Here is an 18,564-nt window from a genome sequence, read left to right as displayed (position 1 = left end):
TCATAAAAATGATGATTCCCATCTCTATTGTAAAAACCACTTGACCCGAGGTAACCTGTTCAGTTGACTAGATAAAGATGTGTGCTGGGGGTATCCATAAGTGGAATGCTTTTGGGGCTTTATTACACTGTCAGTATCCTTAAAAATGCTCTTTGAGGCCATGGGAAGCCTCCAAAGACACTTAAATCTGCACTTACACATGCAAGAGGAGCTTCAACAGCCCCCCAGCAGCAGCTTGAGGAGGCTGCACACACAGCCTGCAATGAGAAAGGACACACCTTCAGTCCCCGCTGCAGCTCCACAGCGACAGAGGGGAGATTTTTCGGGAAGTTTGCACACTCACAACATAATATCCCCCACCCCCCCGCCCCCCAAACACCCACAAAGCCGGCGTGACTGTGACCCAAAAGACGCACAGCAGAGAGGACTTGGAGAAAGGCGCACGCAGGTGGAAGTTGACCATGGCACTCCAGCTGTAACGCCGGTTTACATTGACAACTTTTTTTTAATTTTATTTTTTTTACAAGTTTTTACGAGTTTTGTTGCTTAATCGGAATGGAAAGACCTCCTATGCATCATCCGGACAGGAAAGAACCCCAGCAAGAGAGAATGAAGTAACCGCTATGGAGACGGACAATGCCCCGCACTCCGAACTCAAAGGAGTCGGGGGGTGAGTTGAATATTTATCACTTTGCATCTTACTGTCGTAGGCATGGGGGCTTCATTCATGCGTTATTGACAGTGCATGAGAATGGTGTATAATTACAACGATGTGCATATAGATGTATATATATCAACGTCATATGTGAGAAAGTTGTGTTTTCTCAGCCAAACACTGAGTTTGTTTTAAAAAAGAAAATGTATGAGAGGAGGAGACAGTCGTGCTTATCACTCCTCCCACGCTGTGCACCATCTTCAGTTTATTGGCTGCATGCAAGCCCAATGGCAGAAGGAGGAGAAATCCAATAACACAAAAATGTTGCATCATATCCCCCCCTTGCTTGCTTGTGTACAGTACATACAGTGTAAAGGGGGATGTGGTGCACACCCATTTCTTTTTGTTTTAATATCTAAGCTTGTCCTGAGAGGGATTTAACTGCAATGGAGTGCTTTTCAGCAACAGGTTTCAGGAAAAACCACAAATGTAATAAACTAGCAGTATTACAAGCCACGCACGACCACATTATCAGATACAAGAGTGTAAAAAGAGTGTGAAAACAACAACGCCGTAATCACCCGGCAGCAAATAGAGATCAGTCCTCTCATAAAAGATTACTTTTATGAGGAGGAATATGATGAAACTACTATTATAACAAACAAAACAACTAAACAGTTAATTAGATGTAGTGTATTTCTATTTGGACAATTCTTAATAGGAGTTATGTCAAGCCACTTAACACATGGAGTATATCTAGAACCTCTATGACACACAAAAACCAATGGAACCCTACATGAGCAAGCACTTTGGCGACAGAGGCAAGGAAAAACTGGCATATTGTGAATGTGCTTGGACCCACTTAACACCTAAAGTTACACTCAAGCTCAGTCTATGTCAGTTGGAACAGGTAGGCCAGGCCCCAGCTCAATCCACCATGATATGTACACGATGTCAAGTCAGATGATGGCTGAAAAGCAATCGCTCCTCGCCAGTTCTACAGTGGAAGCTGCTTATTTCAACCACGTTATTTTGCACTTTATTTGTGACATTCGCCAGAAACGAATGGGGAATATAATGGGTGATTTTTTCTTTAACCTACAGTTTATTGACATTGTTTTGTTATGCTCAGTTTTGTTAGCCTGTTCATACAGGAGAATTGGGTTGGTTATGTAATAGGCCAAAACTTAAAATCATTAATAACTCAAAACAAAGGCAGCACAAACAAAATGGTGCTACTTTGGTTCAATTCGGAGCATGTTGGGGGGATGGGTGACCTTTGGTTAAACTGTAATAACATTGTATTAACTCTGTAATAATTCAAAAACAGCACAAAACAGCACAAATCGAGCACAAAAAATGGCCCTACTTTGGTTTAATTCAGAGCATGTTAGGGTCCATGGCTGACCTTTGGTTGACCTATGTTACAAACAATAACTCAAAAACAAAAGCAGCACAAAAGTTATTTTTACCTGGACAAAACAGCACAAACAAATGGGACTATTTGACCAGACTTTTCAGTGAGTTGGGGGGCCAAGTGGGTCTACTGTGGGTCCCTTCAAAAGAACCAAGACTTATCCTTTCACCCTCAGCTGGGATAGGCTCCAGCCACAGTCACCCTGAACAAGATAAGTAATAGAAAACAAATGGCTAGTCTGACTGAAGGTCTGTGTTGACGCATTATCCTACAACTGGGATGGATGTTATGTTTTGCATTGAATATCTGGCCATAGTTCACTTAATACTAGAATTTGTAAGCCAATTTGACAGTATTTCTGGAACTCCATTCTCTATAAGCTGGTTTGCATAAGCAAATATTTTTACCAGCAGAGACGTCACCCACAGATGTAGTAATACCACAAGGAATTGGCAACTTTACACTACTGTATGTGTGTCTTTGGTCCATGCAGCATTGAGCGGATGTGACTAGTGACCCATCTGCTCAAGCAGTGGAAGTATGGACTAGCTGTGTAAGCTATAGCACTTTAGGAAGTGTTCGCAATGAATTTTCAGGGGGACTGGCTTGAAATTTCTCACAATGTGTTCTACAATACACCCTTGTAACTTCAGGGTGGTCACCACAAAATTTGGTACACATTGTTAGGGGACTGACAGTCACATGTGTATAAAATTGCAGAAAGATTGGTTAAAAAACATGGCTGCCATCGTAGCACAGGCGGGACATTGACCATTTTTCTAATAACTTCTAATAAAACTTTGAGCATATCTGTATTACATGCATTCTAGCATGTTTCCCAATGCATTTTGACCACATCTCACAAGAGGCACCAGAACCACTAAAGTCATTTATAGTAGGTATCAATTGTGTGTCTTTGTGTGGTATTCCTGGTTGGATTCCTTTTTACAGTTAAAGGTTTTTTTTTTCAATTCCTAGGAGAGTCTTGATTCTTTGGACCATATTGTGCTGCACCTGCTCATTCAGACTGGCACAGGCACAAGGTGAGTCATTTTTACAAAGACAAGCACACGTTTTAATGTGAAAAAACACAATAAGCACCGTAAGATTATGTGCAAATAATGACACGATTAATTTACATAAGGATTTACAATTTTCAGGCGACTTTCATGGCATGTTGATGACAAAAATACTGTAGCTGTAAGTACCCCTCATGCAGAATCTCAACAGGGAACCACAGGTTACACTAATGAAAGTAATCCTGAGATTATCTTTGACTAAGGAGATCAGTATATGCATTCCCACAGTTTTACATACAGTGGTACCTCGGAATTTGTTCCAAAAGATTCAACAAAAACCATAATGTACAAAAACCGAGGCAATGTTTTCCATAGGAAATAACATGCAGAAAACAATAATAAGCAAAATAATTCCAAATGAAGAATAAATGTTTCCTCACCTTCTTGAACAAAATACTGGGGCTTGCAAATTTCTTTGACCCCATGGTGGGTTATTTAGCAGTCATAATTAAAAAATGAGAGTGAGTCAGCAAAATGAGTACTTTGTTTGGGCAAGCAATTTAGTGAACAATACAGTACAGGACGAGGCTGCACGGCGTACTAGTGGTTAGCGCGCAGGCTTCAGAGCTAGGAAACCTGAGTTCGATTCCACCCTCGGCCATCTCTGTGTGGAGTTTGCATGTTCTCCCCGTGCATGCGTGGGTTTTCTCCAAGTACTCCGGTTTCCTCCCACATTCCAAAAACATGCTAGGTTAATTGGCGACTCCAAATTGTCCATAGGTATGAATGTGAGTGTGAATGGTTGTTTGTCCATATGTGCCCTGTGATTGGCTGGCGACCAGTCCAGGGTGCACCCCGCCTCTCACCCAAAGACATCTGGGATAGGCTTTTCCTATTCCTATCCTCGTGAGGATAAGCGGCAAAGAAAACAAATGGAGGATGGACAGTACAAGTGGTCAAAATACAATGATGTTTTAAAGAAAAAAAATTAGTATCACTTGCAGTATTCTGATTTCTTTTGCGTCAGCAGGAGGTGAAAAAAAGCCTCCATTAATATGCAGCAAAACTGTGAAAGTAGATCATAAATCATGGAATTATAGTCTTGTTTGAATATTAACAATTCAACTGCGTGCAAGACATTTTCTTCTCAGTTTCTTTTTGGTGTGTATTTTTAATGTGAGGGATTCTTTGATAGGGAATCTGAGCCCCCGCTGTCTGCACACCCTGACTTAGTAGGGTTTCCCTTCTCCTCCAGTGTCTACATTTGTTTCTTCTCTGCTCGACTCTTAATTCATTATTAAACCAGCTTCCCTGTTGCATTTTATGGAGTGAAAAAAAAGCCCTCATGTTTGCCATCTTTATGTAAGCTGAGTTACGCCGCTGCACGTACTGAAAGGATTAACACACATTATCCAGGATGAGCTGATTGGCCCTCGATGATTTTCCGACCTCTTGAAGCTAAACACAGCTCCTTTGTTTGACAGTGCCACACTGCAGCTCCATAAAGGGGACTTTCCAACTTTTTATGTCAGCCTTTCTAATAGAAACAGATTTTTTTTTAAATTCAGATTTAAAATTGAAATCAGACTTCAGTTTTGTTCTGTAGGATGCCAGGCAGTACTTTTAAAAACATCATAACCTTTGTGATACTAATATGTCTTCAATTTCTTGCATAATGGAAAAAGCCAACATTTGAGATATGATGAAATATGGCTCGAATTAAACACCAACACAAAGCTGTGCAGCAGTATGCAGCTGAAAACACCCATATATGTCAAAATTACCCACATTTCCCTCCCAAGCAGCACTAAAAGACACTAAATCGTCTGCTGTATATCTTCATGAAGTTAGTGTCATAGCTATCATCTTTAAAGTTCTGAGCGATAATAGCGCTCTTAAAACACCACTGCTGTCTTCTCCAGGGACCTGTTCAGCCTGCATTTCCAGCATTGGTCTTAATGGAGACTGATTTAACAACTGCACAATTTGCAGCAAATCAACCTGAACCCTTAAATGAATTTCATTTGTTGCCCTACAAGGGGAAACTTCACAATGACTGTGTTCCCTTTGTTTGTTTATTACCTTTGGGAAATTGGAAAGCCTTGCTGTTTATAGGAAAGAATGCCACTGGAAAAGGAAAAAGGAAAAACATGGTAATGAGTGACAATCATAGAACTGTAAGGGAAACTTACGAGTGCAAAGCAATGGCAAAGTGGTACATACGTATATGCTGTATGTATATGCTGTCCAGTGCATATACACGTCAAACCAGTCAATGCATCAATATCATTGTGTTTAATACACAGTAAATAAACAGAAATTAACTCTTAGAGCCATTTTTAGTTTGCCGCATTAGATGTCTGAGTTTTGGAAAAAACACCCTATAGTGGTTAGCATGTAGTCCACATAGTCAGGAGATTGAGAAGACCTGGGTTCGAATCTCTGTGTGGAGTTTGCATGGACTCCGGTTTCCTCCCACATTCCAAAAACATGCTAGGTTAATTGGTGACTCCAAATTGTCCATAGGTATGAATGTGAGTGTGAATGGTTGTTTGTCTATATGTGCCCTGTGATTGGCTGGCGACCAGTCCAGGTTGTACCCCGCTTCTCGCCCAAAGACAGCTGAGATAGGCATACCTGTGAGCCTAGATAGATGGATATTACACAATAGAGCAACAACAGAACCAATGCTGTCATAGTGGTCAGGAACATTAATACCAATAATGGATTTATTGTAAACTACAGTATGACAAGTGGAAGACGCATGAGTTTCAAGCTGAGTAGCACAGACAACATTTGAAAGCGCATGCAGAGGGAAATGAGTGGTCAGCACTCATGATACTTCACAATAAAAACAATATCAGGAGGTTTTCTACAGCCACAGCAGTTACTTCAGATGCTTTTTGACCTGGTGTGAATTGATGGCTGTTATAGACAATGCACTCAGTAAGTGAATAGAAGCGCTAATTGAAGCAATAATTCATTTATGCTAAGAGTCCACTGGGCCAGCGCCAGATGGTGCCAGTTCGCGCCAGTGCAATTTGCTGTGGTGCCTAGTGTCGCCAATAAAGTGCCTAGTGGCGTGCAGTGGCTCAAACTGCCTCCCAACTGGCTCGTAGTGGCCTGTAATGGCGGCAAAAATTGAGTTTGCTCGCAAAATGTTGTTTCAAACAACATTGTTGTTTCAAAATGTTTAAAGTCTTCATCATGCCACGTGCATCAAGCAATTAGCATTAGATTTGCAGCATCTCAAACATACATTTTGTTTTATGTAGCAGAAAAATAAAAGCTTTTGTAATATTTTATCTGGCATTTCCCCTCTGTGTCTCTGAAGATGTAGATATTCTTCAGCAGCTGGGTCTCACTGTGCAAAGGGCAGGTGGGGGGTCAACACCGTGGCGCTCTCGATCCATCCCTAACGGCATCATCCCCTTCAAGTCTGGCATCATACTCACCCCCAGGGCACGCATCCAGGTCCCTCTGAGCACCGTCATTCCCGCTTCCTACACCTCCACCGCCAATCTCTCCCTTATTCTCTGTCTGTCTGTTCACCGCATCAACAGTGCCTTTCTTTTCTCTGTTGTGTCCAAGAGAAGAAAAGTACAGCTTGGTGTGCAGTTCATACCGGGTCAGGTCCTGGTCCACGTGGGCCACAGGAACTCTGTCACATTCGACTATGATGTTCACGATGGCCGGTGGCACAGTCTGGGCTTGGAAATCCGAGGACTCCGAGTGACCTTATATACCTCTTGTGGGAACAGAAGTCTTCATGCATATTTGCATACCAAGAAAGAGGAGATGCTGGATCTGGAGGGATTATTCCTACTGGGCAAAACCAATCACAATGCGGTGCCATTTGAAGGTGCCATTTGCCAGTTTGACATTTATCCGTCGGCTGAGGCTGCTCAGAACTATTGTGATTACATTAAGAAACATTGCAGAGAAGCTGACACATACCGGCCTATTTTGGCACCCCTGCTACCTCTAGTAACGACATACCCAAACATGACTCATATAACTGCACTGTCATCAACAGAGTTATCCTTAAAGATCCCGAATCCTACTTCACGACCAGCTCAGGAACCCATTATTGCGTGGAATGATACATCAGTGCAAGAGGACCGTGCAGGGTTTGAAAAACCGTTAAAGTCTGAAACTGTAACGACACCCCTTTGGATCAGTGCATCTCCACCTCAACAGAAACAACCTTTCCAAGCAGCAGACAACACAACACAAAGCAATAGCAGCACTCTTGTTGGGAAAGGATTAACAGATTTACCATCCTCTACAAGACCATCAGAGACCACAGTCCAGACCACCACTGACTCCCCTTCCACATCCTACTTTCTTCAGGATGAACACACAGGAACTGCAAAGAAACCCAACCCCAAAAGAACTCATGATGTCAAAACCACACCGATTATTCCCGTCACTCCTGCAGCCTTAGATGACTTGCAAACGTTTGACCTGGACCCGACCTACGTCTCCCTGCTGGCGTTACCCCCTGGACTTAAGGGAGAACCAGGACCTCCGGTGAGTATGATGACAATAGATCACTTTAAAAAACTTTGAGCAAGAGTTCCCGGTACAGTTGCGTTTGTGTTTGTGTGATACATGATTGAGATTAATTAGGCCATTTCACAAATTTTGGCTGCCGTGTGCCTGCAGACTAATTTCCTAATATGACTTTGGATCACATTCATAAGCAAGACTGAGGTGATGGCTGCTGATGCGGATATCGAACATGTCTCTTGGGTTTGGCTGTGTTGATAGGTCACAATCACAATTTCTGCTTTCCTTAATTTAGGTGCTAGGAACAGGCTTATATTTGACCAGTTTATTACCTTCAGTCAGTAGAGACTGTTATTGAGGTGATAGCTTCTTTTAAAGGCACAATTAACCTCTTAAACTAAAAACAGACTTGTTGTTCCAGGCTTTCCAGTTTGTGCGCACGATGAGTCTCTTACAGAAACCTCAACTTATGTTTGAACGGCAAACACAAGTTGCAGAAAAAATAATAATTTTATTAATAAGGGACCTTTAATTCAGTAAGAATTGCCTTTTAAATCCACCTTTCTCTGTGTAGCGGGATTAGCAGTTGGCTGCGTCAGCATGTTTAACTTTGACATTAACAAGCTTGTTGCGGTCTCCCTCACTGTCTCTCTGGTGAACACAAAATGCTTACATGCATTTTCCATTGTTAAGGAGACCTTCCATGCATTAGCACATGTTTGACCCAACTCAGAGAAAGGGGTTGCAATAAATCTTTCCTGCCGCGGTGGTGAAGAAAACCACAGCTCTTCAAGCCACTCAGTACTCTTTCGATGAGAGCAGAAAGTCATTTTTGTGGTGAAGGTCACTTTCTTGATGGTTCACATGATGACATCTTGTACTTGACACACATCACCGTTGCATGGGATGCTACTGATTATTATGTAGATCAAATGTAGATCAGTTTAACAAACCTCAAACTTTTCTATGTCAGTCAATTTTTATACTTATACAGGCATTCTGCATGTGTTTTTTTTCAACAATGGGTTTTAGTCTTTTGATTAAGATGGGGTTACATTCAGGTTTGACGGACCATTATTATCTTACCACATGTTTTGATTGACCAATTTTATATATTTTAAGTTCATGCACCTGCTTCTTACTGCATCACTGGTATTAATGCAGGCTGTGCAGTTTGCTCCTTAGCGCTTTTACAGCATTGGTACTGTTGCTGCTGCTAACAATTAAGTTGTTGTTCTATATATAATTTTAGAAATAACAGCCTCTTTGCAATTATCACGTTTGTCCATGTAAAACCCCGTCCTTTTTGCAGGTTAGGTATAATTTCATTTTTATTTTATTGATATCAGCAATAAGCGACAATTTTATCCCGTATGATAAAGTACTATCTCCAGCTACTGACCTGAAATTAATATTACAGTGGTTTTACTTATTTGAGGAGATGAGAGAGATGAGGATGCTCAGGTTCTTATTGGGAGTGACCAGGATGGATAGGATCAAGAACAAGTACATCAGAGGGACATTACATGTTAGAGGCCTTGGAGATAAAGTCAGAGAGGCCAGACTGAGATGGTTCGGACATGTCCAGAGGAGAGATAGTGAATATATTAGTAGAAGGATTTTCACGGTTCGGCATGCGGGTGTTGCAGTGCGACCCCAGGATGCAGAGATGAAGCGAATGGTGCAGGTAAAAGCTTAACTTTTATTTTCGAAACAGGCGAATGCAGCACTGTCATGCAACACGTAGCAATGAACAAAGAACAAACAATGCACCAACGAAAGGCAAACGCACCCGGCTGAACTAAATAAGACAATCAAATTACAAACAGGTGCGCGTAGAAGGGGAAAGTAAAAGTGACGGGACACAGAACAGACCAACACAGGAAATACTACAAAATAAGAGCAGGAACTAAGGCTAAGAGGAAAACTAAGAGCTGTCACGAGGGGGTGCAGCCCAATCGTGACAGTGATGCTGCGAAGAGGATGGCCAAAGAGGAGTTTTATGGATGTAGTGACAGAGTGTAGTTGGTTTGAAAGAGACATATGCAGAAGACAGGGTTGGATGGAGGAGATTGATTTGCTGGGGCGACCTCTAAAGGGAAAAGCCGATAGAAAAAGAAGAAGAAGAAGTAACCGCCCCCAAATTTTACATGATGTAACAAACCTACTAAAGTCTCATAAGAACAGGCTCTATTGTGTAATTTCAGGAGCCACGGGAAACTAACTAACAGAGCTAACATTTCAAGAGCATTCATGTTCGTCAGATCCCTCATTAGTTTTGACCTTTTAGAGCTCTGCTAATCCATGTATGAAATTGTTTTAAAGCTGGCCAATGCCCTTCATTAAAGTGAGCTGCCTCGTCTGGTCAATATGTCACAAATGAACTTTACTGGTTTAATAATATCACTTGCCTGGCAGTGTTTTGCTGTCCGTGTTTAACAGTGTTTAAATCACTTTAAATACTTGATTTGACATACAATAAAATCCAACATGAATACAACTCTTGTTACATGCTTTTAGGTTTACATTCATAGACTCATTAAAGACTATAAAAATGTATTTATTGATGACATGATTCTTTCCAGGGTTTTCAAGGACTTCCGGGAATGCCAGGAAAGCAAGGAAAGAGGGGACCACGGGTGAGTGTGTTCTCTTGACCAAACCTTTCTGAACAAATATTTTTCTCACATCCATTTTGTGTTTACAAATTTACCAAATTACCACTGATCATGCTTTGTTTATTCAGGAAAATATGTACATATTAGGGGTGCAATGATAAATTCACGGTTCGGTTCATTTGGATACGTTTGTGTTATGGTTATACTTTTTATCGTCAATAAAATCATCAACAGCAACCGAAAAAAAGCATATTTGCAGAAAAAAACATTAGTTCTAATAAATATTTCAGTATTCCATCCCAAAAAAGGCACCTTTTTGTATGACTTACAGTATGTACTTCAATGGTAGGTATGAACACTACCTGCCCAAGAGCCTTTGTTGCCCGTGTGAGACCTCAGCCGGTGCAGGCTGTTAGAGCCTAATCCCTTTCAGCAGTGAAGAAAGAATGCTTTGTCCCTATCGTATTAAAGGCATTTAAAGACCTACTTGTCTGGGGTTCAGCAGGTCTTTGCTGTGGCACACCAATAACCTATTTAAGTTCATTCATCATTCAACACCACAGACACAAATTTAGCACAGTGACACTCAGACATTACTTTAGTGTGCAAGAAATTAGAAAGATTAGGAATAGTGACCTCACAGCAAGTCCTCTTTTTCAAGTAAAATTTTTTTTTTTTTTATAAACGTTCTACTTTAAAAAGAGAGACAGGCAGTAATTTCATTGTGAGTGTATTCACAATGTACTCAACATGCCATTATTGGAAACACTTTTTTTGCACTTTTGACACCTGGCTAAGCACTTGTCTCAGCATCATTCACAGATGGAGGAGTCCTCGCTCTCAATTTCATGACAAAGTCTAAACAAGATGCTGGTTTGCCGTAGGCATTTTTTAGCTGAGGACTGGAGCACACATCTTGTGCTGGAAGACACAGCCATCCCAAGTAGAGCCAAGATTGTAAGGGTTGTCACTGGAGATATGCTGCTGTTGGTGAAAGTAACATAAGTATGTGTATCAATGCGCCGAGAAAATACATTTTGGTAGTGTTTTAAATAATCAAAATAACATATTGTATATGTCATTATGATATACATGTTATCATCAGTGTATGTGTAAATGCATGATCACAGCATGTGTATCAAGCGATGCAACATGTTAGAGGCTTTTTTTTAGAAGGCTTCATTGTCGAAATACTCTAGGTTGGTCCCAATGAAGTGCATTGTTAGCTAGCTCATATTAACTCGTTTTCTGGCCTTATAATGCAAAGAAAAGGATTCATGTTTCACATAAGGATTGTGAATTGTGGGCAAAATTCCAAAAAAAAGTGCAGTTCTGTTTTTAAGTTCAGTCTATAGAGCACAGATACTGTCAATGAATAGATATTATCAGTTTCTCAATAGTATTTAAAAAATGAAAACATTTTGTGTGCAAAATATACAAAATGACAGGCGTTTGCAATGAACCGATTAAACCAAAAAAATTGAACACACAGTTTTTTCAGCTGTTTCTGCAAATTCGACACAAGATACCACTAAATAGTCACCGCTTGAATAGTCACTGATTAGTGCATTTATTTTTGGTCCTTTTGAATGAAGTATTTTGAGTGCAGCAGTTGGATGGTAGAAATATTAGCACAATTAGCACAACAAAGTAACATATTTAAAGAATGTAGCAAAATAAAAAAGATTTAATAGCCTTCATATAGTAGTGTATCTGTATTAAGCGATTATTTAGCAACTCAGGTCTGTGGAAATAACAGTTAGGGGGACATCAATAGCACAGTGGAGGTGTTAGTGGGTCTGTTGTGCACTAATGGCCCATAAAAACAGAAGTCATACACGTGTCCCTCCTGTAAAAGTCATTGGTACACATTGTAAATGTGCTCACGGTTTCAACCTGCAGGTGCCCTTTTGTCTGCAAGTGTGTGTGTGCTCAGCTAAATGTCTAATTGTGTCTCCATTGCAAGCAACAATGACTCATTTTTATAATGATCTTGTCATCAGAGTAGGCTGCTGCACCATCAGCAATTTGTACCTCCCTTTTTGTGCTCCTTTACTGCTGCTCATAATGGCTTCCATACGTTCTAATATGGAGCAAAAAGGGGAATTCATAGCAACTACAGTCTGTGGATGAGCTTCTGTTAAGTGTCTCCATATGCCCAGCGCCTACGTAGGGAAAGAAAGGTCTCCGTCTGAAGGCGAAAAGGAGCAGGAGGTTCTTTGACTTCACCCCGCAAGCTGAAATGTAGAGTCAGATCAAAAACAGAGACATGGAACGGATCACCAGGTGGAATCTGATCCCTTACGTTCACCTCCAGTGCAAAGCTTTTCACAACCTTTGGAAAGCCTGCATAAGTCAAAGAACGGGCAGAAGATACAGTAGCATCCTGCTTCGGCCTTTGAACATGTTTTAATGCTTTAAGGTTTCCTCGGCTCAGCAATTCTTGGACACAAGAATTCTTTATGACGCTTTATTTTTCCAGGCGACCCCCTCTTTCTAGCTTGCATTAATTTACGATCCTATCAACGATGAAATGTATTTTCACTACTGCCCACCTGCTCTGATTTGCTTTTCTAAAGCATTTGGCGTGGATATCCCTAAGAAGCAGGTTTTAAATCACATGCCTACAGTTTGTGGGACAAAGCCAATGGACGGGGAAGGAGAGGAATACGATGTGATGGATGAGTGGCCTTCACATTGTGGGACCTCATTTACCCGTGGAAAAGTGCATGGAAAAGGAAAATAACCTCCATATGTCATAACGTGGGGAGGCAGGAGAGACATGCAGGAGACACATGAGGTCTTACAGAGCACCCATACACAAACAGAAGGACCCTGGAGCTGTGTCCTGACTCTCCAGGCAGTGCTTTAGGTAACGTTTGAACACACTTAACTCATTCAATCCCAGCCATTTTTCAAAAGCTGTCTCGGCTTTGTGTTGTTGGGCTATATACTATACACATGGTATATACCAAAAGAAAGACTGGACTCTCATCTTTCATTACAAATAACTGTTTTTACCTTTTCCCGTTTTTTACTAACCAGCAGTAGAACATAGGTAAGTTCCAGCAAAATATCAGATCTCTACAAAAAAAGGAAAAGAATGGCTTTTCACTTTGACACAAATTTAGCCATTTATATTTAGCCAAAATGTCTAAACAACCATGTCACAACAGAAACAACAAAACAATTGTTGTTTACACACATGACTACATGAACTATTTACAATTTTCACATTTGCAACTGGAGTGTGTGTGCATGTGTTTGCATGAGCGTGCACATGTGTGCATGCAGTAAAATTTTCCTTCAATGAGTAACTTCACGGTAAAATGCCTTTTCATTTCCTGGTTGTTGAGGAGCATGTATTTCTATGGAAGACATACACGAAAAAAATGCACATCTGGCGCATTTTGGCGTTTTTTTTGGCATAAAAATGCATCATACATGATCTCTTCTATTGTGGAGTTGCATCATCACCTCTTTGCCTCTGGCACAAAAGAACATAAAAGATGTATACATTTTTTTTGTCTTTGGGAGCAAGCAGTCGGCTTGAAAAAAAACATAGGTTGGTAGCTAATGAGTTAACTGTTATGTAACTGAACCACCATAAAATGTAACAACTGACCTTTCAAAGCATATTTGTATGTTTATCAGCATTACTTGGGTCCAAACCATGATAAGTGTTTTTTGTGAGGTGGAGTTCCTTATTTTAAAATTAATTAATGAAGGAATTAATTTTCTACCGCTTATCGTCATGAGGGTTGCGGGGGTGCTGGAGCCTATCCCAGCTGTCTTTGGGTAAGAGGCGGGGTACACCCTGGACTGGTGGCCAGCCAATCACAGGGCACATATAGACAAACAACCATTCACACTCACATTCATACCTATGGACAATTTGGAGTCACCAATTAACCTAGCATGTTTTTGGAATGTGGGAGGAAACCGGAGTACCCAGAGAAAAACCACGTATGCACAGAGAGAACATGCAAATTCCACACAGAGATGGTCGAGGGGGGCTTTAATATACATTTTTTTTTGTTTTTACTAATAATGGTGGTATTCAACCACGAAACATCATTATTCATTCATTCATGTACAGAAATTCGAACCACAAAGTGGTGAGGTATGACTTTATAGTGCTTTGTATAATGCTGTCAGATGATACTGACACAAATGACAAGCACTTCTTGTTGTTGGTCTTAATCACATTTCTCTGGTTTCAGGGTCCAGTTGGCCCACATGGAAACCCCGGTCGACCTGGCCCTCCTGGAATGAAGGTACAATATTAAGTCAGCACTTTGGCATCTTACCTTTTTTTAGGTAAGATAATAATGACCAAAGGGCAAAATGGACAGGCAATTTCAGTTTAGTGGTTCACATAGTTGACTTTTATACAGCTTAGTATCAGGCAAATTCCCACTCAACCACGCTGTGATGAGACTAGCGATCAGTTTAATCATTGATGGTACTGGTTTAGTTCTGAGGTTGTCTGGTTGAGAAAGAATGAATCACTACAGGACTAGCATTTAAATTATTACAAAATGCAATTAACAAGATCTACAATAATGTGAATAAAAACATTTCACATGTTTAGCATATAAGTGAAAAAGTCCACTCTCTTCTTTTACTCTGAGCAACTCTTCACACCTCTTAAAAATTATTTTTGGGAGAAGAGAGCAGTCTCAAGAGCGGCCGACTAATTTACAATAGCTTGACATCAGCATATGTTCCAGCTTTGATTTGTTGAGCGAGCAGCTTGCTAAGAAAAATATGTCAAGCTGATGTCACTCGTCTATATGTTATGCTATCCCGGAATGAGAAGTGTTTCCATGTCAGGTTAACCTATTAAAATGCAGTCGTTTTTTAACATTTTCCAACATGTGTGCCCACATGGTCGTAAATGTGTCACGGCATAAGTTAACATGCAGTCGAGCCGAACCAATCCAGCTTGACTCAAACTTAAAAAGATGGACGTTTGTTTTGCTTACGTTATCTGATCTGAATGTAATGGTGATAAACTGTGACAAGTTGAATTTCAGTCACAAACTATTGTCTCAAATTTACTGTGGAAACACAGAAGAAAGTTGAGATGAATGAGGTTTTAGAATAGGACTTTGTGTCAAACAACAAATCACGTCTTTGGGCTGAAATCTTCACATAATTTTGTGCAAATCCGCTCCTGGTTCTGTTAAGCAACCAGACATGCAGAGAATTCCCACAAAGTTCATCTGTGGCCAATTCTTGGCTGACATGAAGGAGGCGATACACTGCAGGTGTCAAGTTGTTCCACCTTTGATTGAACTGTTTGCGTCAACGATGCCCCACATACTCCTTAAAAAAGGAGTTCACCAAATGCAATCTTTTTCCTTCCAAGCCAGCCAATCATGTCACTTTCCCCCTATGGGGCTCTTGTGCAGGCTGTTTTCTCACTGGTGTGATTAGACACCAAACACTGACCCAGAATGCACAGAGCAGTCCCGTACAGTACTGCCCAAAAAGGGAGAAGAATGTTTGCAGTTGCTCCTCTCCGGCTTGGTGTAAACCGAGTTCCTGGAGGGCATAAATGGGCCGCAAGCCTGTGCAAATACACCAACGAGAAGGATGAGCTCATTACTTGCTGATTGTGTGAACGTAAACAAAGTGTCTATGGGTAATGTATAAAAAGGCTGTTTCTTTTGCAGGGACAAAAAGGTGATCCCGGTGTGTCCCTTGGTCAAGCCCCAAAAGGACAAAAAGTATGCATTCCCATTCTCTGTGAGCTTTTATTTGCACACATAATGGTGTATTGACCGCCTTTGTCTTTGCAGGGAGAGCCTGGTGTCACAGGCCTCGTTGGACCGCCTGGCCAACATGGGCGAAAGGTACAAGGCAATCTGTTTTGTCTCACAATCTGTTTATGTTTGCACATGTAGTTAAGTCTAGCCTAGCAGGAAGTCATCTGTAAGATGTTACAGGCGCATATGTGTGATATCTTTCAGCAGTCATTCAAATATCAAGCCTCTCTGCTCTAATCTGGAATGCATATTCAAGAGCCAAAAAGTAGATGTTCGGCTGTTGCTTGGAGAGCGGCCTAACGTAACGCAGGCGTCCGGGAGCACACCTGTGTTCTGGATTCACTGCAGTTTTTACATCTGCCAGCCAGATTAAAGCTCATGTTATGACTTGATGATGCAGCGTACACTCACTCCATAGAAGGATCACTTATAATACAGAAACATACATTCTAAGTGATTTTCAGTGTTAGCCTTTCCCACAGCTTATCCATTGATTTGTTTCCCAAATGGATAGCTCGGAGGTTGTAAACGTGAGCACCTGCTTTGACACAAGGAGGTGAAACGACTCCTGTGTATACTTGTGGTTTAATGTGCATCATACATCATGAACTACATTGTGCAATTTTTTTCCCACTGAAAACAAGTAAGAGTACCAGTGAGCATTTAACGTTTTTTTTTTTATGCTTCACTAATAATGTTTTTCGTCAAGCATCTTAGTTCAGCATTCCTTGAATGCATAGTTGTGTGCTGTGAGACAAAAACATTGGGAATACCCGCTTTGACAATCAAGTGAACACAAGTTAATATATGATTGTAAGTCATTACTGGAAGCACTGACCGGGCTAAGGGCTGTTCATCTGTTCATCTTGCATTATCAATTAACACATTTTAAGTTTAAGTGTATGACGCATATTTGTTTGTGTGTGTGTGTGTGTGTCGCAACTGAACATCGACAAATGAAGAGACAAGGGGAGGGTTCTGAACCTGAATCTAGTCTAATACAACACTTTTATTGCAAATGTGATTTGAAATCGGTATGAGTGTTTAGCACACAGGCCTCACAGCTAGGAGATCCGAGTTCAATTCCACCCTTGCCCATCTCTGTATGGAGTTCGCATGTTTGAGTTTGCATGCATGGGTTTTCTCCGGGTACTCTGGTTTCCTCCCACATTCCAAAAACATGCTAGGTTAATTGGCGACTCCAAATTGTCCACAGGTATGAATGTGAGTGTGAATGGTTGTTTGTCTATATGTGACCTGTGATTGGCTGGCGACCAGTCCAGGGTGTACCCCGCTTCTCGCCCAAAGACAGGCGGGATAGGCTCCAGCACCCCCGCGACCCTTGCGGTAGAAAATTAATGAATGAGTGATTTGAAATGAGAGGAGAACATCATCTTCAAGCCAGCAGGAGTCGTGTGCCAAAAATAGACATTTGCTGGTGGTCCCAGAATATTACCTCCGTGAAAAATGGGGATCTACTGTAATTGCTCGATATAGCAAGACCCTATTAGCCCTAATGTAAGTACAATTTCATAGCAGAATGGGCAATTTAACTCTTGGATCTACTCTTGCTTAATCTAACTAACTAGATTACTGACTACTAACTCAAAAAGTAACTGAAACATGGAAATTACATGAAAGTGACGAAAGAATATGAAAAGTGTTTCCAAAATCTACAATAATTATGTAAATATTTTGTAAATCAGTGAAAAGATACTCATGCAACAAATAAAAATGTGTTGTAAAACAATATTTTCGCAGTGTATTATGCGAAATTATGGTAACACAAGGGATTATGTCTGACAGTGAGTAAGTGTCAAGTGTTATCGTTATGTAGCACTCAATTCACCAGAGTTGCCGGAATCCTCTTCCACTCCTCCATGATGACATCACTGGTGGAGCAGATGAATTTTAGTCATTGGATTCTTGGCCACACCATCACCATCACCTCCCTCAGCAAGGTATTGTCATCTAGAACAGGGGTTCTTAACCTTTTTGAGGTTGAGGCCCAATTTTTTTTCCAGTGCAGAGTGGCCCGGGGGCCCATTAAATATTAACACTGTATAGATTTAATTGATCTTATTAATTTGTTTTCAATAATAAATCAAATCCAATCACAGTTTAACAAGCTCACAAGTTAAAACCAGATGTTGCTCTTCCTTCATTTACAAAGCAGTACTTGATGAAGTCAAGATTGTACTTACATAAAAATGTAGTCTTTTGGCGGGGACTGGCACCACTTTTGTCTTCATTTTTTTGTTTTAAAAACTTGTCAAATGCTAGTTTTAGTTGAACGTCTTCTTCTGATCTTCTGTTAGCTTCTTAAACAACTGACTGGCACATTACCGCCACCATGTGGTCGGAAGCTACACTGTAACTGAGCGTGTCATGGATGACATATAGTAGCATAGCGGCTAGCATATCTCTGGTGTCTTCAGTTTATAACCTACTACGCAGTATGGTTTTTTTTTATACACAGTCAGTTTTTTGCGGCCCTATAGGTGCCGCTTGAGGGCCAAATTTGGGCTGCGGCCCTATGGTTAATAATCACTGATCTAGGGTTTGTGTT

The 18,564-nt window shown here is 40.9% G+C and overlaps 1 protein-coding gene across 1 annotated transcript in view; it reads left to right on the top strand.

Annotated features, from left to right (window-relative positions):
- Positions 1-433: 433 nt before the first annotated feature.
- The window catches only part of LOC131128272 (uncharacterized), a 54,046-nt gene continuing 35,915 nt past the window's right edge, over positions 434-18,564 (top strand). Inside the window, exons 1-7 of the mRNA XM_078789666.1 lie at positions 434-670; positions 3,051-3,115; positions 6,426-7,624; positions 10,189-10,242; positions 14,445-14,498; positions 15,903-15,956; positions 16,029-16,082. Coding sequence (XP_078645792.1) covers positions 624-670; positions 3,051-3,115; positions 6,426-7,624; positions 10,189-10,242; positions 14,445-14,498; positions 15,903-15,956; positions 16,029-16,082 — 1,527 coding nt within the window. The 5' untranslated portion in view covers positions 434-623. The remainder of the gene's footprint in view (positions 671-3,050; positions 3,116-6,425; positions 7,625-10,188; positions 10,243-14,444; positions 14,499-15,902; positions 15,957-16,028; positions 16,083-18,564) is intronic.

Source organism: Doryrhamphus excisus, linkage group LG3 (genome assembly GCF_037039965.1).
Source record: "Doryrhamphus excisus strain RoL-2023G ecotype Guam linkage group LG3, RoL_Dexc_Guam_v1.1, whole genome shotgun sequence".
NCBI lineage: Eukaryota > Metazoa > Chordata > Actinopteri > Syngnathiformes > Syngnathidae > Doryrhamphus > Doryrhamphus excisus.
Note: the sequence above shows the minus strand (reverse complement) of the source record. Positions and strands in the feature narration are given on the sequence as shown.